Source organism: Myxocyprinus asiaticus, chromosome 6 (genome assembly GCF_019703515.2).
Source record: "Myxocyprinus asiaticus isolate MX2 ecotype Aquarium Trade chromosome 6, UBuf_Myxa_2, whole genome shotgun sequence".
Classification (NCBI taxonomy): Eukaryota; Metazoa; Chordata; class Actinopteri; order Cypriniformes; family Catostomidae; genus Myxocyprinus; species Myxocyprinus asiaticus.
Window position 1 is genome coordinate 22,000,543 of NC_059349.1, and position 25,719 is coordinate 22,026,261.

Genomic DNA, 25,719 nt, shown 5'->3' on the forward strand with positions numbered 1-25,719 from the left:
TTGAATCACAATACAATGTGTTGATATACTGTAGTCTTAGCTCATTTCACACATGTAAAGAAAGACAAGTTTATGAATCACCAACAACAGCTGATGTTTAACACACAATCCCTTCCTGTGTGTTCAGGAGGAGTATTCCCTCAGGATTTCTCCGTTCTTATGACTATCAAGCCCAAGGTGGGAACACAGTCCTTCCTGTTGTCCGTATACAACGAGCAGGGCATCCAGCAGCTGGGTGTGGAGGTGGGCCGCTCTCCGATTTTCCTGTATGAGGATCAACATGGGAAGCCCGCTCCTGAGGATTACCCCCTGTTCCGTGCCATCAACCTTGCAGATGGAAAGCAAGTTGACTCTTATACATATATTCTTAATCTATGTACAGATTTTGTTGTCTATCGTACAAGGTTTTTGTTTGTTTGCCACTTAGAACACCTCAACATCTTTTTGTGTTTTAGATCTTTTTTTTAAGATGTAGCACAGTTTCAATCAAATGGCTCTTTATGTTGTTGCATTGTTTTTTTTTTCATTGGCTGGTATAGTTCTTTCACTCTGTTAATTTTTTGTACTCACTGAATGTGTTTACATGCACAATCTTACACCATTTATGCATAATAAGCCGATAACGTGTATGGTCATGTGAATGCCTTAAACGGCTTTCCTTGATCGGGGCAAGGTCATAAACAGTTTAAGCAAAAACTGATTGGCACAACTATATTTTTGCCTATTTGCCAATTATTAAGTTAACTTAACTTCTAAAAATGTGAAGTACTTGTTACTTACACCAACTATTTGATATCTTGGTGGAGCTGACACATGATCTTATGTAGAAATGTAGTTCCCTATCTGTCATTCACTCGATGTTGTGTCGCTGTAGTGACACTAGGGGTCACTCTTGGGAGCCCCAAACACCTCTGCTTTTTTTTAAAAAGGCCAATGAGAATTGGCGAGTGGAATTTGCATGCCACTCCCCTGGACATACGGGTATAAAAGGAGCTGGTATGCAACCACTCAGTCAGATTTTCTCTTTGGAGATGAGCGGTTCTATTCATTGAAGCTGAATTCATCCGCGAAGTTCATTCACCTCATCTGCTGAATTCTATGGCTCATTTCAGCGGCTTCTCCCCCTCTGCACCTGTGGAGTGCAGAGAATGCCCCTGGGCGCTTCGGCAGAACAACTAAAAGAGTATATTCTAAAAGAGTATATTTTCTTTCTAAAAGAGCGGCACACACGGAATGTCTTTTTAAAGATGCCTTTATGTTTGTGTATTATTCCTGGTTGCGGTCGTTATCTCTCCGCTTCTGACAGCCATGATCGCTGACTTACGTGTCTGGGCGCTGCCCACGCGGAGACATCGTTCATGGATGGGTCTTGTCCTCATTGCGAGAACATGACTATGGCAACGTTGCGGCTCCCCGCCTCGATCCTTCTACCAATGGGTATGAGGCCATGCCGGTTAACACTGGGGGCGATTTGGGGTCCTCAATGGGACCACCTCTGCCGGGTATCCCCCCACAGACCTGCATACCGAAGAAGGGCGGTGGGTTGCGACCAATCCTGGACCTGCGAGTACTGAACCAGGCTTTGTACAGATTCCTGTTCAAGATGCTGACGCAAAAACTAATTCTAGCTAGCGTCCGGCATCAAGATTGGTTTGCGGTGGTAGACCTGAAGGACGCGTACTTCCATGTCTCGGCCTCGACACAGACCCTTCCTGCGGTTTTCCTTCGAAGGCCAGGCATACCAGTACAAGGTCCTCCCCTTCGGCCTGTCCATGTCCGCTCACGTCTTCACGAAGGTCGCAGTGGCAGCCCTTGCCCCAATAAGGGAAGCGGGCATCCTCATCCTCAACTGTCTCGATGACTGGCTAATCCTAGCTCACTCTCGAGAGTTGCTGTGCGCACACAGGGACCTTGTGCTCCGGCACCTCAGCCGACTGGGGCATCGGGTCAACTGGGAAAAGAGCAAGCTCTCCCCGGTTCAGAGCATTTCTTTTCTGGGTTTGGAGTTGGACTCAGTCTCGATGACAGCGCGCCTCACGAACAAGCGTGCACAGTCGGTGCTGAACACCTCTTCAGCCCTTGGACCGACCTTGCATTTCTACGGGCAGGGGTTCCCCTAGAGCAGGTGTCCAGGCGTGTTGTGGTTAAAAAAGATGCCTCCAAGATGGGCTGGGGCACTGTATGCAATGGGCACACAGCCGCCAGCTCCTGGACTGGCCCGCGGCTGCGTTGGCACATCAACTGCCTAGAGATGTTGGCAGTACTGCTCGCCCTGCGGAGGTTTTGGCCATTGATCCAGGGCAAGCACGTGTTGGTCCGGACGGACAACACAGCGACGGTAGCGTACATCATCTGTCAAGGCGGTCTACGCTCCCGTTGCATGTCGCAACTCGTCCGCCGTCTCCTGGCCACGAGCCACTCGCATCCCGGGCGACCTCAACACCACAGCGGGCACGCTGTCATGTCAGGTTACCCTCAGGGGAGAGTGGAGACTCCACTCTCAGGTGGTCCAGCTGATTTGGAGTCAATTCGGTCAAGCACAGGTAGTCCTGTTTGCTTCCCGGGTATCCTCTCTCTGCCCGCTTTGGTATGCCCTGACCGAGGCACCCCTCAGTATAGATGCGCTGGCACACAGCTGGCCCCCGGACTACGCAAATACGCATTTCCCCCAGTAAGCCTACTTGCACAGACCCTGTGCAAGGTCAGGGAGGATGAGAAGCAGATCATCCTAGTAGCACCCTACTGGCCCACCCAGACGTGGTTCTCGGATCTCACGCTCCTCGCAACAGCCCCCACCCTGGTGAATTCCCCTGAGGAAGGACCTTCTTTCTCAGGGACAGGGTACCATCTGGCACCCATGACCAGACCTCTGGAATCTCCACATCTGGCCCCTTGACGGGACATGGAAGACCTAAGTGGCCTACCACCCGTGGTGATGGACACGATCACTCATTCCAGGGCTCCCTCTACGAGGCACCTGTATGCCTTGAAGTGGCGTCTGTTCGCTAAGTGGTGTTCTTCCCGACGCGAAGACCTCCAGAGATGCGCAGTCAGATCGGTGCTTTCCTTCCTGCAGAAGAGGCTGGAGGGGCGGCTGTCCCCCTCCACCCTGAAGGTGTATGTAGCTGCTATTTCGGCTCATTACGATGCAGTAGATGGTAAGTACTTGGGGAAGCACGACTTGATCATCAGGTTCTTGAGAGGCGCTAGGAGGTTGAATCCCTCCAGACCGTGCCTCGTCCCCTCATTTGACCTCTCTGTAGTCCTTCGGGGTCTACAGGGAGCTCCCATTGAGCCCTTGGAGTCAGCTGAGCTTAAGGCACTCTCTTTGAAGACTGCCCTCCTGACTGCACTCACTTTCATCAAAAGGGTAGGGGACATGCAGGCATTCTCTGTTAGCGAATCGTGCCTGGAGTTCGGTCCGGGTTACTCTCACATGATCCTGAGACCCCGATCGGGCTATGTGCCCAAGGTTCCCACGACCCCTTTTAGGGATCAGGTGGTGAACCTGCAGGCACTGCCCCAGAAGGAGGCAGACTCAGCCTTGCACCGGACACAGCAACGCCAAGCTTTATGTATCTATTTGGATCGCACGCAGAGCATTAGAAGCTCCGAGCGGCTCTTTGTCTGCTTTGGTGGACAGTGGAAAGAAAGCGCTGTCTCCAAACAGAGGATCGCCCACTGGGTCATTGACACCATCGTGATGGCATATCAGGCTCAGGACGTGCCACCCCCTGCGGGAATACGAGCCCACTCTACCAGGAGTGTGGGGGCCTCCTGGGCCCTGGCCAGTGGCGCCTCTTTGGCAGACATCTGCAGAGCAGCGGGCTGGGCAACACCCAACACCATCGCGAGGTTCTACAATCTCCGGGTTGAGCCGGTCTCATCCCATGTATTGGCAGGCACGAGCAGGTAAGTTCCGGGACAACTTGCCGGGTGTACCACTTGCTCATAGCGCCTTTCCCCTCCCTTGAGGTGAAGACATGCACTCTTGACTCCCAGTCGTGTTCACAGACTGTGATCCGTGGATGACTTTCCTCCTTAGCCCTCTGGCAGTTGAGTTTGCGGAGAAACTCGCTGACCAGCCCAGTATGTGCGCTAATGAGCCCCTGTACTGAGGTAGGTGCTCCACATGTGTTGGTTCCCCGAAGGCGACCCCATGTGATATCTTCCACAAAATCGTTTCCCTGTCGGCAAACTGTGTCTTCCTTGGGCAGAGGCCCCTCTGCCCCCGGTCGCCATGCTCTGTAGAAACTCCATCCCCTTTGGGTAGGACCTACCATGGGACCTCTCCACATGACATACTTCCGACAAGACTCGGTAAGACCATGTGACGTATTCCACTCAAAATACCCCCCCTCTTTTTGGGAGGGACTTCCCTCCATCCCAGACACTTATGGCTCCCTGTCAGTTAACAAATTCCACTCTTTTTGGGGAGAAAAGAGAGGGAAATAGGCCTCGGCTGGGCTAGCCTGTCCCTATTGTCGGGCAGTCGACTTGTTCCTGATGGACCGTTCAATGCTCATAAGAGCGTTGGGGGAGGTTACGTGACGGCCTGGTGCGCTGGCTACGAGGCACACAGCAGTTTGCCCGTCACACACCGCCAGTTCACGTAACACAGTTCAGCTAGTTGTGGCGTTTTGTATAGGGACCCCTAGTGTCACTACATCGACACAACGTCGAGTGAGTGACAGATAGGGAACGTCCTGTTTACTTTCGTAACCTCCGTTCCCTGATGAACTACCCACTGAAATGGCCGGGACCTGGTCTCGGCTCCTCAGCACAAAATCTGAATGAGTGGTTGCATACCAGCTCCTTTTATACCTGTATGTCCAGGGGAGTGGCATGCAAATTCCACTCACCAATTCTCATTGGCCTTTTTTTCAAAAAAGCAGAGGTGTTTGGGGCTCCAAGAGTGACCCCTAGTGTCACTACATCGACACAATGTCTCGTTCCCTCCATCAGGGAACGGAGGTTACGAAAGTAACCAGGATGATCTGTTTAATAAAGAATATATTTCTATATTATTTTCAAGAATAATGAAAATTATGGACAGCTGTATTTAAAAATGCAAGTTTAGTGAACTTAATAATCAATTATATTTTTGAGTTTGCTGAAATAATTATATTGAGTTCATGGAATTTATAATCGAACTTTAATTGTTGGTTCAACTAATTTGCTTGAAGTTGAGTAAACTCAAAAATGCTTTGCAACTGCCTTACTTTTTTTGTTTACAGTGTGGATGTAAACCCCTTTACTGACATTCTTACTAGCTTATCCTATGTGTGCAAATGTTGTGCGTTTGCCAGTTTTGACGTCAAAAGCAGAGAATAATCTGATGATTTCAAATCTCATGTAAATTAAATTTTTTTTACGTGGAAGGAATTTTTAAATAAGCTAATTTTATTTGTCAAAAGAGTGTGACACCCCCTTAAAATGAACAGGTAACCATGGCTGACTTTGAATACTAAATTTCTGCAATTGCATCTGAAACGGAAAACTATTGATTTTAAATGATGCTGCATCCAAGCCACTAGGTGTCAGTATCAAGTCCAAGATGACACAAAGACAAAAGTAACTGAGTGCACCTTTAATGCTACGACAATCATTGACATTCAATATAATTGTAAGCTTCCAACTACTGTATTTGGCAAGAGTTTGGGCCCATATGCACAAAACTAGGTCTATAAAGAAATGAACTAAACTGACCTGCACAAAGTCCAGACATGAACCCCACTGAACACAGTGAGCCAGCCCCCTTCACAAAACTTTAATTCCTGACCTCACTGATGCTCTTGTGTCAGAATGGGAATGGGGGGCTTTCCCAGAAGAGTGGAGGCTGTCATGGAGGATCAACTCCCAATTAATACCCATAGTTTTAAAATCATGTTCAATAAAGCACATACACTATGAGTGTGGTTTTTTTGGGTGTCCATTTACTTTTGGCCATATAGTGTGTATATCATGCTAAACACAATCACTCCTCATCTCTGCCTAACAGATGGCATCGTGTGGCTATTAGCATTGAAAAGAAGACCATCACAATGATTGTGGACTGTAAGAAGAAGATCTCAAAACCACTCAGCAGAAATGACCACGCGATCATTAACACTGATGGCATTGCTGTTTTCGGAACCAGAATCCTGGATGAGGAAGTTTTTGAGGTAAGCAAAGTTGTTTTACTATAACCTTGTAGATGCTCCCTGCTGAAAAGACCACTTTAGGCCAGTATGAATTTTGATGCTGGTCCAGGCTGGTTTATTCATGGTTTATGCTAGTATGTGCTGGTTTGGTGCTGGTCTAGCTGGAGGACCAGCATAGCTGTGCTGTTCAATCGACAGAAAATGCTGGTCAGCCACCAAGGTCTTTCTGGTGAAGCTAGCTGACCAAGGTAATCTTGCTGATTATGCTATAAAGTGGCCTGGTGGGGACACCAGCACACCAGCATCTCATGCCAGACACCAGTGCCCAAGCCACATGCTGATGACAAGCAATGCTGGTCTTTTCAACAGGGCAGTCAATCCCAGTCATGATATTCTTTTCTGATGAACAGCTGTAAGCTGCATGTTTCTTTGAAAGTTACTCTGCATCATTGACAAGCACTGACATGATATAATGTGGAGCAATCTAGCTTTTACCAGCCTATTAGAGCGAGGATAGGAACTATGCAGCCATTAGTGCTCACTGTAATTTGGCCTTAAAGGATACTTACACTGTTGAAGTGTGCATCGAGTCGGTATGACTGAAACTATGCAGGAAATTGCACACTGATTTGATTTACTGCCCAGTCAGATGATGTTTGTCAAGAGCTGAAGCCTTTCATTGCCCTTACAAATAATAGGCCATGTCAGTGGAATTTATTGCCCCATAAATCACTAATAGATGCTGAATACTTGTCAACCTTTCCAAATAAAATATCACTTCATTCAATATATTTAAAATTAATGCACTCTGATTTAAATCATGCACCTGATTGGTATCTAAAATGTATTAAGGAGAACTGTTGAGACAATGTGAATGACTTATGCACATAGCTTTTGCAGGTTGTGGTTGTTTTTCATTAAATAAACAGTACAGAGAAAACTTCCACATAATTATACAACTCAGTGGAACTACAGTACAGAATCCTAGCACAGCGGTTTTCAACTGGTGGGCCGCAGGTCTGTTCTGATAGGGTTGTGGACAGCAGGTGAATAAACAATGCTAAATGTGAACAATTTAAATGCAACTAACCATTACATTGAACTGTACATGCATAGGAATATTATTGCAGAGTAATATTTTTGCAGAGTAAAAAGCCTTATCAGTTTTAAAAGGGACCAGAAAATGGTTCCAATATGCTTTGTTGTTGACATTAAAGGCTGTAAGTCCAATCAAACTTTATAGTATTTTGCCATAAATTTGCCGTCACCTGGTAATATGGCTAATACTAATTATATATTTAATATATAATCCTAACAATATTTAGCCCAGTATTTGTTCCATATGTTAAGCTGGTTAATCATACCTTTGCTGTGGTTTATGGGTTTAAAAAAAAATTATTGTGTTCAGCCTACACTGTAAAAAATGGTAACCTGCAATTGTTACCTTAACCCTCTGGGGTCTGAGGGTGTTTTGGGCCCTGGATAAGTTTTGATATGCCTTGACATTTGTGCTTTTTTCAGGTGCTTAAAAACATATTAAGTCTGATAACACTGTATTCAGCACAAACTGTGCTACAATAATATGTGAGCAACATGTATGTACATGTTTGTATTTTTGTCACACTTTTGTTATATTAAGTCACTGAAATAAGGCCATATAACACATACTAATCATTTGTTCACAAGCCTTTTGAGAACTGGATCTTGTAGCCTAGAGTTTTTGCTACAAAATGATGTGAAAACCATCCTGATCACTCATTCATACAAAAAAATATAGTCATTTAACTTTTGTAAGACACTTTTAGTGTTAGAAAGGCCATATGCGAGGAGGCATGGATGATCATGAATATTGATGTGATTCACACCTGAGGAGATAAAGACCCCTCCCCTGGGCCTATCAATGAGGAATGTGATGGAGAGAGAATGAATGTGAGGAGACTTAATGATTGAATGTATTGTTTGTAGCTTATTCACAAAATCAAGTTTAAATTAAAAGAAGTAATCTGACTATACATTTTCTTTACATAAAGACTTTACTTAAAAACTTTAGACCTACACTACCGTTTAAAAGTTTTAGATCGGTAAGATTTTTTTATGTTTTTAAAATGAGTCTCTTCTGCTCACCAAGGCTGCATTTATTTGATCCAAAATACAGCAAAAACTTTGATATTGTGAAATATTTTTACAATTTAAAATAACTGTTTTCTATTTGAATATATTGTAAAATGCAATTTATTCCTGTGATCAAAGCTGAATTTTCAGCATCATTACAGCAGTCTTCAGTGTCACATGATCCTTCAGAAATCATTCTAATATGCTGATTTTCTAATATGGGCATATTTACAGCACATTTTACACATTTACACCTGAACAGATATTTGCAAGCACAAGCTTCATTGATGATAATGAGGCAGCATAAACACTAGTTAAAATAAGCTAAACTTTCATATTATTTTTATATCATATTACATATCATATTTATATCATACAGCATACAATTTAAATACCTGCTTTAGCCGAAACAGCATTTAAATGTAACTAAAACTTGCCTATTAGGACATATTTCAAATTTCAATACTTTGAATACTGGCTGGCAAGTCTGGAAATAGTCCAACTAGTAAAATATGTACATGTTTATATAAAATAGCATGTCAACTAATGTAAGTAAAGACTTACTCATCTGAAATTGTATCCTCGGTTGGATCAAGTCGCTTTTCAAAATGCAAACGTTCATTGTTGGAGTCCCGCTCTTCTTCTGAGGAAAATGTGAACTCTTTGTCACTATCCAGGACCATCTGTAGAGCTTCCTCACCTGTGTAGCGTGCCATCTTCCAAACGCGCAGGAAAGTGAATGAATCAGATGATGAACTTGATGTTTTTTAAGGCATTGTTGGGGGTGTTTACCATTTGCTTCGATCACCTCAGCACATTACCATATGAATAGCGCCCTCTGTGCGTGGGTGTGATCACATTAGCGATAATTAGCTGAGCCAGGATAAAATGTACATCTCTTTAGTTTCATACAGATTACATTGCAGGAGAATATTTGTTTTAAATTTGAATTGTTTTATTTAAAAGTAGACATTTTAATCTTTCTTTAGACATATGTTTCATGTTTGTATGATAAGTATTCACTGAGTTTCAGTTCATTTTTGTGACATGTTTCAGAAAGATGCTCGCGGAGACAGAGACGGCTGAAAGCGCGCCCTGTTTATTTTCTTTATTTTACAAAAGCACAAGGTTTTGTTGTTATTGTGAGTGTACCCAAATAATAGTAGACCCTTTATATTCTCTAATGATGTCTTACACTTATCTGTATGCCCAAAAATGACTGAGTATATTAAGTTGTTTCCGCTGTTATGAGGAAAAAATCAAGCAGGATGCGCCGGCGCGTCTATCGACCCCTGAGGGTTAATGTAGTTAGGTTGATTCAGACATGCTCAAAGGAATATTCTGAATTCAATACAAGTTAAGCTCAATTGACAGCATTTGACATAATGTTGATTACCACGAAAAATAATTTCAACTTGTCCCTCCCGTTCTTTAAAAAAAGCAAAAATAGAGGTTGGCACTAACAAAAGAGGTGAATGGGAACAATTTTTGGAGGGTTTAAAGACAGAAATTTGAAACTTATAATTTTATAAAAGCACTTACATTAATTATTCTGTTAAAACTTGTGTATTATTTGAGCTGTAAAGTTGTTTAAATCATAATTTGTCATTTTAGGGTTTTAGGGTTTGTTGACATTACATCAAGGCAACAAAGTTTTAAAATTGGCCATAACTTTACACACAAAAGGTTAGTAAGCGATTTTATCACACTAAAATCATGTTAACATGCATATTGTTTATTTGTCTTGTGTCTATACTTTTGAATTTGAGTATTTTGTCATTTACGGATTGGCCCCATTCACTTCCATTGAAAGTGCTGCACTGGAACCCAGATTTGAGGTTTTTTTTTTTTTTAAGAAAAGGAGGGGTAAGTCAAAATAAGTTTTTGGGTAATCAACATTATGCCACAAATACTGTCGATTGAGCTTAACTTGTATTGAACTCACTTGTAGCAGGAAACGTTAGGCACAAATGAGTCATGACACAGACAAGGTACACTTTTACCCCCGGAGGGTTATTTTATTGGTTGAAGTGTGGCAGAGGAGAAGTGTGCAGGTTAGGTGAAGGTGCTCGGTGTGGAACCACCTTCTTCCCTTTGTGCAGCGTGATGGTGAGAGGGTGCCGTTAGTGGAGAGGTGAGACTCACTCCTCGTCCGAGTCTTCGAGTGAGACAAACGCCAGCGGGATGAAGTCTGCTTCTTTTAGTCACTGCCAACTTCTCATCCAACTGTTTCTCTTGCTGGCTTTTATCCCTGTGTCTATTCCTCGTTGATTAATAGGCATCAGGGGCCAGTTGCACCAGCTATATGTAAGTTACAGCTTAGCCTAGTTGTGGCGTAAATGGGCAATAAGTCACAATTTACGTACTACTAAGTATTTCAGCGTTGCGTCATAAAATTTAGGTAGGACGTAACACTATGTATCAACTAAATATTTACAGAAGCCTCCGACCAGGAGAAACAGATGGAATTAAAAAGCAGACTCACTTAATGACGTCAATGAGCTCATGTTTTGGATGACACGTTTCAGTCCTTTCGACATATATGATGATGTTGTCATTTACACTCGTTTACATTTACGGGAGAAAGCATTAAGTAAAAAACTTACTACTTCAGCATGATTCAACCAATCTAATGGTACACTTTCCTGTACTCCACCTGGTGTCAAGTTTCAACATATACGAAATAAATAAAATATTAAAATGAATAAATGTCTATTTTTCAAGCCTTTAGTATTAGTATTTTTTTATTGTCCCTTATTCATTTTAGATACAGTTACTGAATATTGTTATTTAGCCTACATAAGCTAAATATATCATTTATGAAATATTGTTTTATTATGTATCCTATTTCAATGGGAATATCATTTTTTACAGCTGACAGTTACGTGTGCAAACAAGGTTTGAACATCAACCATAACAAGATCAAACTGAAGCTTATGGCTTTTTAATACTTCTGTGTACAAATTTGAAGGCTGCTTATTGGATCAATACAAGAAAACGTCATATTATGTGACTATGTATTACTTTAAGGAGAGCTTACAACCTACTAGTTAAGTCTTGCCTTAAGAAAATATGGTGCAACCAAATTAAGCACTGACTTAGTTACAAGCTAACAAGTAGTTACTAAGCCCTTAGTGTGAACTTTACATCTCAACTTAAGTGAGGACTTACGCACAGCTGGTGAGCTAGTCTAATTATCATTCACTGGTTGTAACTTAGGCACCTCGCCACACCGGTATATTACATTAATAATATTTTTGACTTTACTCATACCAGGTAAATTAGATAATACATTTTTTTTTAGGTTAACATTTTTTCAGTATATGCCATGTTGCGATAATTAGCTGAGCCAGGAGAAAATGTACATCTCTTTAGTTTCATACAGATTACATTGCAGGAGAATATTTGTTTTAAATTTGAATTGTTTCAGTGTTGATTTGCCAGCCTAACATATGGAACATATACTGGGCTAAATATTGTATTAGTATTAGCCATATTACCAGGTGACAAAGGCAAATTTACAGCAAAATACAGTAAAGTTACTTTACAATATTGTACAATATTGGCTTGTAAATCACACTTCTTCTGTGGCTTACGGATTTACAAAATTGTCAATTTCCCTGTTCAGCCTACACTATAAAAAGTTTATTTCTGATCTAACCCTTAAAACTTTTGTTGGTGTAACCTAACGTAGTTAAGTTGATTCAGACATGCTCAAGGAAACATTTGGGTTTCAGTACAAGTTAAGCTCAATCGACAGAATTTGTGGCATAATGTTGATTACCACAAATAATAATTTCAACTCGTCCCTCCTTTTCTTGACAAAAAGCACAAATCGAGGTTACAACAGAGGTGAATGGGGCCAAATTTGGAGGGTTTAAAGGCACAAATGTGAAGCTTATAATTTGATAAAAGCACTTCTTCTGTTAAAACTCATGTATTATTTGAGCTGTGAAGTCGTCATTTTTACAGTTATTTTAGGGTTTGTTGACATTACAACGTCAAGGCAACAAAGTTGTAAAATTGGCTATAACTTTACACCGAAAAGGTTAGTAAGAGATTTTATAACACTAAAATCAAGTCATGTCGTGTCTACACTTTTGAAATGGAGTATTTTGACATTTACAGAGAGGTCCCCATTCTCTTCCATCTGAAAGTGCTTTTTTTCAAGAAAAAGAGGGGCAAGTCAAATTTTGTTTTTGTGGTATTCAATGTTATGCCACAAATGCTGTCGATCGACCTTAACCCGGAATATTCCTTTAAATCATATTATTTTACTTTCCTCAAACCAGTTAATTTAGATAATATTATAGAAAGCACATTTTTTTTTGGTTAACATTTTTTCAGTGTACACCTCCTTGCAGTTGTATATTTGCTGATTTGCCACTTGATATTCAATGCAAAATCTGGGTCCTGAAGCAAAACCTGTTGAGAGTTACTGACCTAAGATACTAAGCAAAGTCTAATAAAGCTTAAAGTATTCCATTCACAAGCTTCTCTTGGTGGCACTAAGCTAGGCAGCATTCTCATGCAATGTTGCATTCTCGACTGTGAGACAATATCTGCAGTTTTTCTTTGATGTCAGCTGGAGGAATGTTGTCTAATAAGAGCAGCATGCTAAAGTTTAGCCTCCAGGTTAGAGATGTCATTGAGCACAGGAATCTTTTAAGATTTTCATCCCATTTCTTCCCATTCCCTGCTTGTCCCAGTGTTAGTCAGGAGGTTGTGATGAGCCTGCAGAATATATAGCCTGAGAGGTAAATCTGCCATATTTAATGTGCTCATTTTCAGCACTCACTTAGCAATTCTTTCACCCACTGCATGATTGCCTGTAATGTTGGGCACTTTGTCAAAATATTGTTGCTCAACGATAAACAAAGCTGTTTTAATTAAGAGAGTTGTTTTTTATATTTTATATGATTATGATGGAAGCGCTGCCCTGTCAAAGCTTTGGTAATAGGTTTTAGCGATGTGAAATAAACATCTTATGCTTTTTGTTATTCTGGATGATTTACTGATGGGCAAGGATGATTTGAAAGTTTATGTGTGTTTCTGGCAGGTTACTGGACAAAGTTTTTATGTTCTATATCATGCTAAAGTAGAGGGATCATGAAATAATTATTCTTTGTTTCTGGACTGCCAAAAAGAAATAATTTAGTTTATAAAGCATGTCTTTGAGTATCATTTTGCCTTTCCTTTAGCTAACTATATTTCAGTTTGGTGACTCAAGTTATAATTGTGCTTTAGCTATTTCCTATTGAGATCCTACTCAGATTTAATTGCCTCTGGTCTGTTGATTATAATTTTAACTAATGAAAATCAGGGTCTTATACTCCAGTGTTTTGTATTCGCTGACTCTGTGTACTCATTGGAGTTTAACTTTTGTGTTGGGGGGTGGGGATTATTAGTTTGTAAAGATTAAGTACGAATGTTAATAGTAATAGCGTTCAGTGAATGTAAACAATAAAAATAGCAACAAACAAGTTAACGCACAGAGGCAGCATTAATATACAGTACATTGCGTGAAACCATGTATCACACTCTAAAAATGTATCAGGTATTAGTTTAGTCATAATTGCACCAGTCAACCTACAAAAATAATCATTAAAAATCAGAAATGCCCAGCGGAAGTAGATGTTTTAGGCATTTTGACCTAACACCAGGGAAGGGAATTCTTATTTTGGCAAATGTGACATTGATTGTCCCACTTAATCAGAATATGCTGTTTTCCTCAACTAGACAACTTGCAGATATGCATTTTGAGAAAATGTCCAGTCATTTTCTTGTACCAAAGTTATCTTGAAGGACTGTTTGTTAAAGTGTACGTATGCATTTTTTTTTATTGTCCCAGCTTAACCTGTTGATGCTCATTGACCCCACCCATGGGTTTGACTTTACTTTGCTTAAATGAGTTCACATTTACTATATAGTGTGCTGTTCAAAATTGTTCATAATGTTGACAAATTATACTTTATTATTATACTTACTATCTTTATAATTTGTCAACAATATTAAATTTCTTTTTTCTTTTTTTTTGACTAGACTATATAGTAAATGTGAACTAATTCAAGCAAAGTGACATCAGTTCTGGGGGGGGGGGGGGGGTCATGCACATCAACAGGTTAAAGGCATAGTTTACCCAAAAATGAAAATTATCTTATAATTTACTCACCCTCTTTTTAACATGTGTATTTTGTCTTACTGTACTGGCAGAGTTTTTATAGTCAAAACAAGTGAAAAAAAATCTACCAGTGCTGAAGAAGTAATCCAAAATATTTAGAATACGTTACTGACCTTGAGTAATCTAACAGAATACGTTACAAATTAAATTCTACAGCATGTATTCTGTAATCTGTAGTGGAATATATTTCAAAAGTAACCCTCCCAACCCTGATAACAGGTCACTCTTCTCTTCACCTGTCAGACTGACTGAGCACCAGTGGGCGGGGCCAAGGGTGTGATGATGAAAAATAGGCGTTGATGTCTTGCTGAAGAGGCAGTCATATGCAGATGTATTTGGTCCTTGTGACATTACAAGTTCCGCAAATTCCAAATGTGCCGTTTTTGTAGCTTGGTTTAAATAAATGCTCTTTTTCTATTAAGGAGGATGTTTTCAGTTCTGAAACTTACAGTATGTTTTAATAGTACAATGACCACTTATACTAAGTCAAAAGATCAAGGAAACTTTGATTAATCATGTTATGACCCCTTTAAAACCATATCTTCAGAAGCAATATGTGACCTTCAGATGTAAAAGTGAAAGTGGAGATTTAGGGTAAAAAAAGGACTTTAAATATTGATCTGGTTCTCACCCACAACTATCATATCACTTCTGAAGATATAGATTTAACCACTGAAGTCATATGGATTACTTTTATGTTTCCTTTATGTGATTTTTGAAGCTACACAGGTCTGGCTACTGTTCACTTGTATTGTAAAGATCTACAGAACTGAAATATTTTCTAAAAATATTTGTTTGTGTTCTGCTAAAGAAAGAAAGTCATACACATCTGGGATGGCATGAGGGTGAGTAAATGATGAGAGAATTAAAATTGGGTTTGGGTGAACTATCCCTTTAATGTACAGAGTAGATTGTAAGAAAGTTGGACGTTAATGTCACCTAAAAATGTAACGCTGTGGCTCTCTGGTGCTATCACAACATTGCTCTGTTTTTTTGAGCGGCCCATCCAGACTGACAGCGCAACACTGGCTCAACCAATGGTTTGTATTTGGGAGGGGACTATCTGTCTGTACAACAAAGGAAGGCGAGGGTAGTTTTCTGGAAATGGTTTGAAAACAGTGATTATTTTGGCAAAGCTGTTTGGCAATGCTAGTGGTGCAGAAATTACACAGTTCAGCACATCTTCCACTCTTGGCCAAGGAAGTAGTCAGGTTTAGCCAGTTCATCTGATTTGTACTGTGAGATACAATGATCTGGAACAGATCAAGATCAAGGTATCACTGGCGAGAAGTCCACCATGTCATAATGATTCCAAATTAGTGCTCCTTTGAGGACATGTGTTAGACATTGTGTAGATGGAAAAATCAAAACGAATAACACTGATTAAGTGCAGAACACTTGATGTTCAGATCTGAATGGGGTGTTTCACTCTGTTTTGAGATTCATTGAAAGTGCAATCATCTATTTGATTATCAATGTCTTTTATGTCACAGTATAACAGTTGACGTTTTTCTTCAATGATTAGTCCATGGCATCCTACATCATATCAAATCAGAAGTCAGAAACAGCCTGAAACACTAAAGTTCTACTTTTGCACAGCCGTTGAAATGAGCTAGTTTAAACAGCTGCTGTTTAACGATGAAAGAAAACATCCTGCATCGGTGTGGCCTATCTTGTTGCTTTTAGTTTGTTTAACAGCTTCAACACAACATCAATGCCAGTAGAGCTCATGTTTTTTTTTCATTAGGTAAATGCAAATCACATTGGGAGAATAGCTTTAAGCTGAAGGGTGCAATTTGGGTGTCACTAGTGACACCAAACGGAATTGAAAAAAATATGAATATTTTCAAACTGGTTTCCCAAACACTCACACCATCTGCAATTAGTCAAACAAATAGTATGTGTGTGAATGTGTTTTGCACCATATTCACTGCAGCAACTGTAGCAAAAATGTGAGCATATGAGTTTCTTAATTTGTGATTCGTAGAATAGGATTTGTGCACCTGCAATGAAGAATTTGAGATGGTGCAACTGTTGTGTTGTGTTTGTGTGAGAGAGAAAAAAATCAACAAGTTTGCATCTCTTAAAACATTTTTCTCTGTGACTTCAAATTTACTGATACACGTGTGGCTAATCTCTACAACTACAAATTCCACTGTCACAGGCGCTCAGTTGTTTTGCTCTAAAAATACCTCCATAAAATAGCCCCGCCCCAAACTAACACCACTGGTTGAGCCAATGTTGCTGTGCTGGGCTGCCTTACCTAATGTTTGAGCATCTGTGTTCCTTGCCTTTGCAGATAGCATTAGCAGGTGTGAACATGGAACTAGCGACTGAGGGGAAAATATGATCAGTGTGTGCTATGTCTTGGCAGAAGCTCTGCAGATGTTTATTGTGTGCAGGTTTATGTTTTTTAACCAAAGGTGCAACTTTAAATCATCTATTTCGCACTTCTCTCTCTCTCTCTCTTTCTCTTACTCTCTTTTGCTATAAGAACTTAACATGAACATGTTACCTGTCAATATTGTTCGATAGATGTTCAGTTATCTTTAAATAAGGAAGGTCTAGCCTTGAAAAGATCATATCGTTTGATTCATAGTAGCACTGTCTGGTTGGGTGCGTATGCAGTGGCAGTTTGCTAGCAAGTTCGTCTGAAGAGATGTTCTGGTTTTTATGTCGGAGTTCACTTTAATGGCTTTCTTTTTTTCCTGATTCTAACCCTGCTGAAAAGACCACCTTAGACCTGTATGAATTTCCATGCTGGTCTAAGCTGGTTTATACTGGTTTGGTGCTAGTCTAGCTTGTGGACCAGCATAGCCATATTGTTCACCAGCAAAAACTTATTTCTGATTAGGCTGGTTGACCAAGCAAGTCTTTTCAACTGCAAATATGTTGTAAAATTCATTATAAGGTTAAAATTACTGAAACTTCAAGGGAACATTTTAGGTCATATTGGTTCAGCTGACAGAAATGGTGATCAATCCCTCTCGTTTTGCTGATGTCAGACATCTTGTGGACGCACTGGACCAACTGTTTATCCAACAGACTATCGTTTCTCATATAATGTTACACTGTAACACACTTGGCCCTTACTGTCTCTGTTTTTTTTTTTTTTTTTATCTCTCTCTCTGGATCCTCCTCCTTCCTCTGACTGTCTTCCACTTCTGTCTCACTGCTGAGAAAAAATATTTTACTGTTTAACAGCTCCCAGTAGAGTGATATGGTAACATTAGATGCATGCTTCAGGCCTCTGTAGCGACTGCTGTTTGGAGGATTGCTGTGGAATGGGGCAAGTACTTTGGGGGGTGGGGTATATTAAACCATAAACCATCATTTGAAGTTTTCTTAGTGCAGTGAATGAAAGTGAGAGGGGGGGAAGAAGAATTATTATTTAGTTGGCATGAAATGAAAATTCACCCTATCTATTTTCTAAATGTATGTTATTGATCATACTGTGAACGATTCATCCATGCATATGTTTTATTTTATTTTTATCTATTTTTTGACCTCGTAATCTTTAATCAAAATTTCATAACTCGATCAGCTTATACAGAGAACAAACCACACTTATCAACAGCAGACAGCACAAGATGAGAACACGACGTTCTTGCTTTCAAACACAGCTTGATGGAGGGCAAAGATGTTATTTTTCTAAGTTTCAAACTATGTTTAACTTGACACAGTGACCTAAAAATGGTATGTTTATGACGCAACACAACCAAAGTGAAAAGCACCCGTCTGATGCATGTGTATACTGATGCGTCCTTAGACAAGCACTTATAATAAATCTGGGACTGATTGACAAATTCAGTAGCAAAATGGATTGCTGTGAACTGTAGGCCAATGATTGACTTATGTTCAGAAATATGGAAATAAACAATATATTGGATTCTAAAGCCAGTTTTTGTTCTGTCTTATCAATGCTTTACTTGTCTGCAACAATAATGTAATGCATTTTAATGATCTGAATAATTATTTATTTATATATATATATATATATATATATATATATATATATATATATATATATATATATATATATATGTATGTATGTGTGCTTTTTCCTTCACTATCTGGTCCAACTCATTCATTTAATAAAAAGTTACGAAGACATTTTTTGTGCAACATCAGAATATCGGGGTTTGGGGTTTACAGCGTGCAGACAAAACACTCTGAAGAACCTCATGTGTGCTAGCGTTCAGCGGCAGTTACCTTTTGTCTGGTAGCAAAAGCATGTCAGACAGTTCTGGAAGGCAATAGTTGCCAATCATTTTGATGACATGCTTTGTGTCTGTCATTTCAGGATAACCAAAGCAACATTTCAGATGCTATGTAATTAAATTGATGATGTTCTCTGAGCAAATTATGTCCTGTATTCACATGGCTTGTTGAGGCAAAGTCACAAAGTTACTTTTTTGATGCACATCTACAGTATAGACTCACAGAGCACTTTATTAGGAACACTTGTATACCTACTTATTCATGCAATTATCTAATCAGCCAATCATGTGGAAGCAGTGCATTGTATAAAATCATGCTTCAGTTAATGTTCACATCAACCATCAGAATGGGGAAAAAATTTGATCACAGTGACCGTGGCATGATTGTTGGTGCCAGATGGGCTGTTCTGAGTATTTCTGTAACTGCTGATCTCCTGGGAATTTTACGCACAACAGTCTCTAGAGTTTAAAAAACATCCAGAGAGCAGCAGTTCTGTGGACAGAAACTCCTTGTTGATGAGAGAGGTCAACAGAGAATGGCCAAACTTGTTCAAGCTGACAGAAAGGCTACGGTAACTCTGATAACCGCACTGTACAATTGTAGTGAGCAGAATAGCATCTCAGAATGCACAACACATACAAACTTGAGGCTGATGGTCTACAACAGCAGAAGACCATGTCGGGAACTTTATTAGGACCATAGAGTTCCAATGAGTTCCATGTGTGTATTCCTTCTTATCAAATAAAATATGTATCCACCTCAAGTGAGCGTTTTTATGCACATTTTGAAGAGTTTATTTGCATCCTGGTGTTTCTCATACAGCATTTTTTTTATGTTATAACCCAAATTTTGCATTAAAATATGTTGATAGAAACCCTGCTAGTTTTATTAAAACTAATAAAATTATCCACTTTTCAGTGTCAAAAATCCCAATTAACCCAAAGTTCCCTCATCTAACCTACTGCTTGTTCTGGCAGAAAGGTCACATGGCAGGTCTTGGTGGCTGCCAAGAATACCTGCCGTTCTTCAGATTATAATTAAAGAGTGCTGACAGAGGTAATCATAAGCACTGAGGTGACCTTTGGTCTGGTTCAGTCTCAGTGCACACATAATGAACTGAACTTTCTTCTCTGGGGTTGACCTCTGACTATTGCAGCACACAGTGCCTCGCCCTAAACAGCAGAGTGGGGCATTGACACTAAAGTCCATGACACTGGCTGGATAAAATGTTTCTCTGTACTGTTTTTGTTGTGCTGTAAAATTCACTTTTAGGACTTGTTCTGTGAACACTTATCGAACAGTACTTAGATGGATTTTTATTTTCTTCAGTAGTAACTCTTTTAATTTTCCATTCAAGTTTTGCTTTATTAGTGCACAATGTTTCCTTTCTTTAAAATTAACTTGATAACTTTGCCTTAAAAAAATTAGACACACTGCCATCTTTAGTAGATCCATCCATAAGTTTTCCAAAAAAAAAAAAAAAAAAAATATTAAAAAGGATAGCAAAATAAATAAGTAAAAACGGAGGAGAAAACACGTGCCATATCTTTTTGTTGATGTCAAAGGATGTGTGTTCATTCAAACTATGGTATTTTGCTGCAAATTTGTCTGTAACTTGGTAGAAGCTAACCAAATTAAGCAGATGCCCTAATGGACAGGTTGTGTGACATTCCCTCATCCTGGAAAACCATGAATAATACTACAAAAGTAAAAGAAAATACAAACCAGACTACATAAAATATGGGTTACAGTTGATTTGGTCTTGGATGTCTAACACAAAACCAGTCCAGAACCACTGGACTACAGTCATGATCAAATGTTTAACACACTGAAATTCCATCATGCTGATACAGCATTAAGCCTGCTGCTAATTTCTTAATTAAACTAGTTAATGAGATCAGCCTTTTGTAGTTTTTGTAGTTTCTGCTACTGAATCAACAGATCCAGGGGCAGTTTCTACTCTCTGTTCTGTACTTGACATTAAAAGATCTTCAGACTTGGTTTTGCAAGACTTTTCTTCATCCACTGTGTCCTCATGTTCCGATACTGCAGCACCTTTCACATAGAAATGAGTATCAAAGTACCTTTGATATCGCTGTACAGAAAACATCAATATCTTACCTCAGAGATGAACGCATTACAACAGATGAAATTCAAAGAATATATCTAGATCCAGTTTAAATTTTCAAGACCTTCATTTTGTATAAGCTCAGTTTTTAGTCCAGTCAGGTCACACTCAAATACAAAGTCTTGTGTTGGTCATTAAGTTGAAGTGATCTTTCCTAAGTTGGAATTGTTTTTATATAAAAATGCTTAAAGGGAAAGTTCACCCCAAAATGAAAATTCTCTCATCATTTACACCTATCCTATCGCTTCAGAAGATATAGACTTAACCACTGGATTGTGTAGAATATTGCTTGCATGGACAGACAAACTTTATGTAACTTTTAAGACACACTGCATGAAAAGAGCTGTATCTGGACCAGTAGACTCCTGTATAAACCACTGAATTTCGGATGTATTCAGAACTGTATACTGGCCCTCAAATTCCACTTCGGATGTATAGTGACTGATGATTCCTTCTGTGTTATGGCCATTTGATGCCATGGTAAGTAATCCCCTTAAATTGTCTGTCAGGAGACTTTTTCAAATCTGAGTCACATTTGCATTTCTCACCTTCTAGATAAATTGGTCACCCCTATTGGTCATTTTTCTCAAACTGGATTGGCTGCCCTTAAATTTAACCTACTCTTAAATCTTGACAACCATTGGGTCACTGCATACACTGGCTTTCATTGTATTGGTTACAATTTATTTAGAACATTCCTAAATCTTGACAGCTATTGGGCCACTGCATGCATTAGCTTTAATTTAATTGGTTAAACTTAAAATTTACCCCACCCAATCCCAAACAGCATTTAGCTTATGCCTCTAATTACAGGCCTTTAGTCAATGTTGACACAACAAAGATACTGAGATTATAATTGGGTTATTTTATTTAAAAGGAAATTCTGTCACTTGTCATTACATGACAGTGATTAGTTCCCAGTATAGTGTGGGTCTGCATCAAGCCTCTTCTGTAGCTCCTGGAACAGATCTTCTCAAAGCTGCTGGTTTTACAACCCACACGGGCCTCCCATAGACAACACCGTCTTCATCATCAGACATCATGTCCACGGAATACACAATACACCTCTGTCTGCCTCTGTTGACCTGGTCTCCAGTAACTGCAAAACACAACAGTCATTGAACCACTGAAAACACCCACTTAAAGAATTACTAACAGCATATGCATTAAAAAAGATACATCAGATATATAATATATTCTAAACTTAGATCACAACAACAAAAGTCTGTGCAGGAGGGTGTGAATCATGAATAGTCAACAATGACCCGGCTAGTTGTTACACTTGTGTTGTGTTTTGAGAGCTGGTCAGCCAGCATGGGATGTTAGTGTGCTGTTGTCTGCACCAGGCTTTTAAACTAGCTTAATCAGCTTCATCAGAATGACCATGCTGGTCAGGCAGCTTTACCAGCTAGTTTTTGATGGTGAAAAGCATGTCTTTGCTGGTCCACAAGCTAGACCAGCACCAAACCAGCATAACCAGCCTAGACCAGCATGGGAATTGCATGCTGGTTAAGCTGGTCTATTTAGCAGGGTTGGTTGCAAAAAAAGATGTCGAACACCTCCACGTTATTGCTCAGGAAAAAGATACATGTTGCAGAACACATTGACCTACCAGCATGTTATTGTAAAGGTAACATTGTTGCACCCTCATCCAGACAGACATTTTGTGGGAGCCCTGTGGAGGTATGGAGTTTGCAGTCACACAGACTGACTCTGCAGCAATGTTTCTACCTGTGGAACATATTGCAGGCAGATGTGTACTTAGTAATTCATCTGTGCAGTTAAGCCAGACAAAAGAGAAGGTATTAGTGGTAATACCACTGTGCACAATGGCTGAGATTTAGGCCTATATGATTCCTAAAGTTTTCATATTGTTGTTTTTTTATGGACACGTCAGAATATATTTTTTGTAATAACAGAATTTGTTTTTGTTTAACTTTATCCTTCTGGTTTTATAACTTAATTTTTTTTGTTATTTTTTATTATTTTATTAACTTCTTAATTTTGTTTTACTATTGTACTATACAGTAAATCTTTTTAATTGGACAGATTAAACTGTTTGCATTCAATTTCATTAGTACCTTTACTTTGTAAAAAATAAAAAATAAAAAATTATATTTTTTTTCTGTAATGTCTGTCAAAAATGTCAAGTATATTATAGTTATTATTAAGTATCACCACTGTTTGGTTAGCTATTTTTTATTTCAGGGTGTTTATTTTAGCATGTTTTTCTATACAGTAATGTAATTCTCTGTAGCCTCCAATAAGCCAAACTTTCAGTTATTTGCCTTCCCCTGTACTCTGAAAACACAGCAAGCTTGAAACACCTAACACCTTTCACTCACAATTGCCAGTCATTAACAAATAAAAGGCCCTCACAGCAGGACTGCCATCAGTCTTCACAACCAGCCGAATTTCCTCTGTAAATTTCCATCAAACTTCACAGTTCCCTTTACATGTTCACTGAATTGAGGTATGTGGCTTTTTGTAGATGTTAATGGTTACATGTTACTTGGGTCCGTTTTTCCCAAATACATCTGACAAACTTGAAGTTAAGTGGGAGTTTACAATTCCCACATTTTTCAAGATTTGACTCTTTTCATGCAGTGACAATAAACTTTGCATTCATTTTTAAACTGTTCAGCATTTTGGGACACTCCTGCTGCTTTCATTCTCTTACGTCTCAGGTCAAAAATTCCATTGGTTCCATCCAATACAGTTTTTAATTTTCCCTCCTGCGCCCAAACACTTCATAAAGCAATAAACACTAGTGGCTGTGCGTTACAGTTTACCTCAGGTAAGGGGGCACAAAGCGAAGTGGAGTGACTAGTTTTTTGAATGCTTTGCCATCACCCCACACATATGTGAATATGAATACTTACCATGCTAAAACTAGCGGCAACAAATTGCAAAAAAAAAAAAGAAAATTGTGTTCCATTTGAGATAATACTACACTTTGACACATCTGGGGCACAGACTCATTCAAGGGTGAACAGTGGTGAACAAGAATTAATTTAGAATTGTTTTTATTTTATTTAGTAGAGAAGAAAGAAGAAAAAAAGTTTTTGCATTAGTAGGATTGGGTCAAGTGCTCGCGAAAGAGTTGCGTCTTTAGATGTTTTTTGAAGGTGGCTAGATTATCAGATGCAAGGGTGTGGTTTGGAAGGTCATTCCTGATCTTCAGCTTCTGGAGGGTACATAGAATTGAAGTAGCTAGTGTATATAGGGGGATGTGGAGCCAGTGGTTGTTCTGTAGGCAAGCATCTATGCTTTGAATTTGATGCGAGCAACCATTGGCAACCAGTGCAGTTTCATGAAAAGAGGCGTGAAGTGCACTCTCTTGGGTTTGTTATAGACCAATCAAGGCTGCTGCATTCTGGATCAGTTGCAGAGGTTTGACTGTACAAGCAGGAAGTCCTGCCAGAAGAGCATTATAGTAGTCCAGTCTAGATTTGACAAGAGCCTGGACAAGGAGTTTTGTAGCATGCTCAGATCGGAAGGGTCTGATCTTTCTAAAGTTATACTTTGCAAATCTGCATGATGGGCTGTTCTATCAGGAAGACTCGCAGACTTGAGTGAAATTTAAGATGACATTTATTTGATGAATATAAAACAGAAATGTAATGTCTCTCTTTGGCATAAGCCCCGTCTGGTGGTCCGAAGAAGTTGTTCTTGGAACCGTCATATCCTGCCGGAGATAGGAGGCAGGGGCGAGGTGCCTACCCCTGTGCAGAACGGGTCTCAACTGGTGGTGGTGGGGTGGTTGAGGTTGCCATGTTAGCACACTGAAACAGCAATGTGATAGATTGTGAGCAGACTTATAAAGCAATGGCTTACATGTGATTGGCTAGGAGTTACCTAGCTAATGGTGCAATGATGTACAGCTGCTAGTTTTCCCACTAGAACCACGCTGCGCTTACATTTCTTGCAATGTGGTCTGTGAAATTCAACTGATCGTCAAATATAACCCAGATATTTCTGGCTGGTGAATAATATGCAGGAGATTACAGCATTGCAGTTTTTGTCTAGTTGACAGGACAGAAAAGGTATAGAAGAGAGTACAGGCCTGTTCACTTCATGCATTGGAGACAGGACAAATGATCATAGTGCTTGTTGTCATGTTGTACAGTGTTTGCATCAATGGAACCATTGTTTATAGTGAAATGTTCCCTTACATGATTTCACGCGCTTCAGTGTTGTGGTCTCACGGATGTTACATGCAGCGCGTTCAAGCTATATATTGAACTGTATGCAGTGTTTCTGCCGAGTCCACTCGATTAACTGTCATTTCTTGAAATTGTTGCCTGCTCCGTTTTAAACCAACAAGGTTCTACCTGGTTTTATTGAAGTTGCCGACTTGGAAAATGATCAATCATAGTGTAGAATGTGGGAGGCACATGAGGTGGCCAATCAAATTCTAGGGGTGGTCTGGACAACCCAAGACCACCCATCTGGACACACCCCTTTGTCTGTGTGTAGGCTATACATCATCATGTGCATTTGTGGCTCAATGGGAGATGTTTGTTGTACAGAAGTTTGTAAGAGCTCTTCGAAATGTACAAGGATTTATTGGTCACGCTGGCAGGAAGCATCATTTTGGTACTATAAAATGTCTTCCAGTGCCTACAGATGTAGACCCTGTTATTTAATGTAGTCTGCATGCTAGTGCTCTCTTCCCCAGGCCACCCTGCTTGACAAGACTTGACAGATCAAATTTAAAGTAAAAAAAAAAAAAAAAAAAATATATATATATATATATATATATATAATATTATTATTATTATTTTATTTTTATTTACCCCTGCTCTTCTCTAACATATTTACCCATTTACAATGCATCATGTCTGAGTTTGGCAGTGCAGGTATGCATAAGCGCAGGCCAACTGAGGTATTCTGCGGTCTTTTCAGCAGTAGTTTACATTCTCTGCAGAGTA

At 39.7% G+C, this 25,719-nt stretch overlaps 1 protein-coding gene across 1 annotated transcript in view; it reads left to right on the top strand.

Moving 5' to 3' along the window:
- The window catches only part of LOC127441884 (collagen alpha-1(XI) chain-like), a 116,417-nt gene that overhangs the window by 13,286 nt on the left and 77,412 nt on the right, over positions 1-25,719 (top strand). Inside the window, exons 3-4 of the mRNA XM_051699427.1 lie at positions 128-341; positions 6,002-6,164. Of these exons, the coding sequence (XP_051555387.1) occupies positions 128-341; positions 6,002-6,164 (377 nt within the window). The remainder of the gene's footprint in view (positions 1-127; positions 342-6,001; positions 6,165-25,719) is intronic.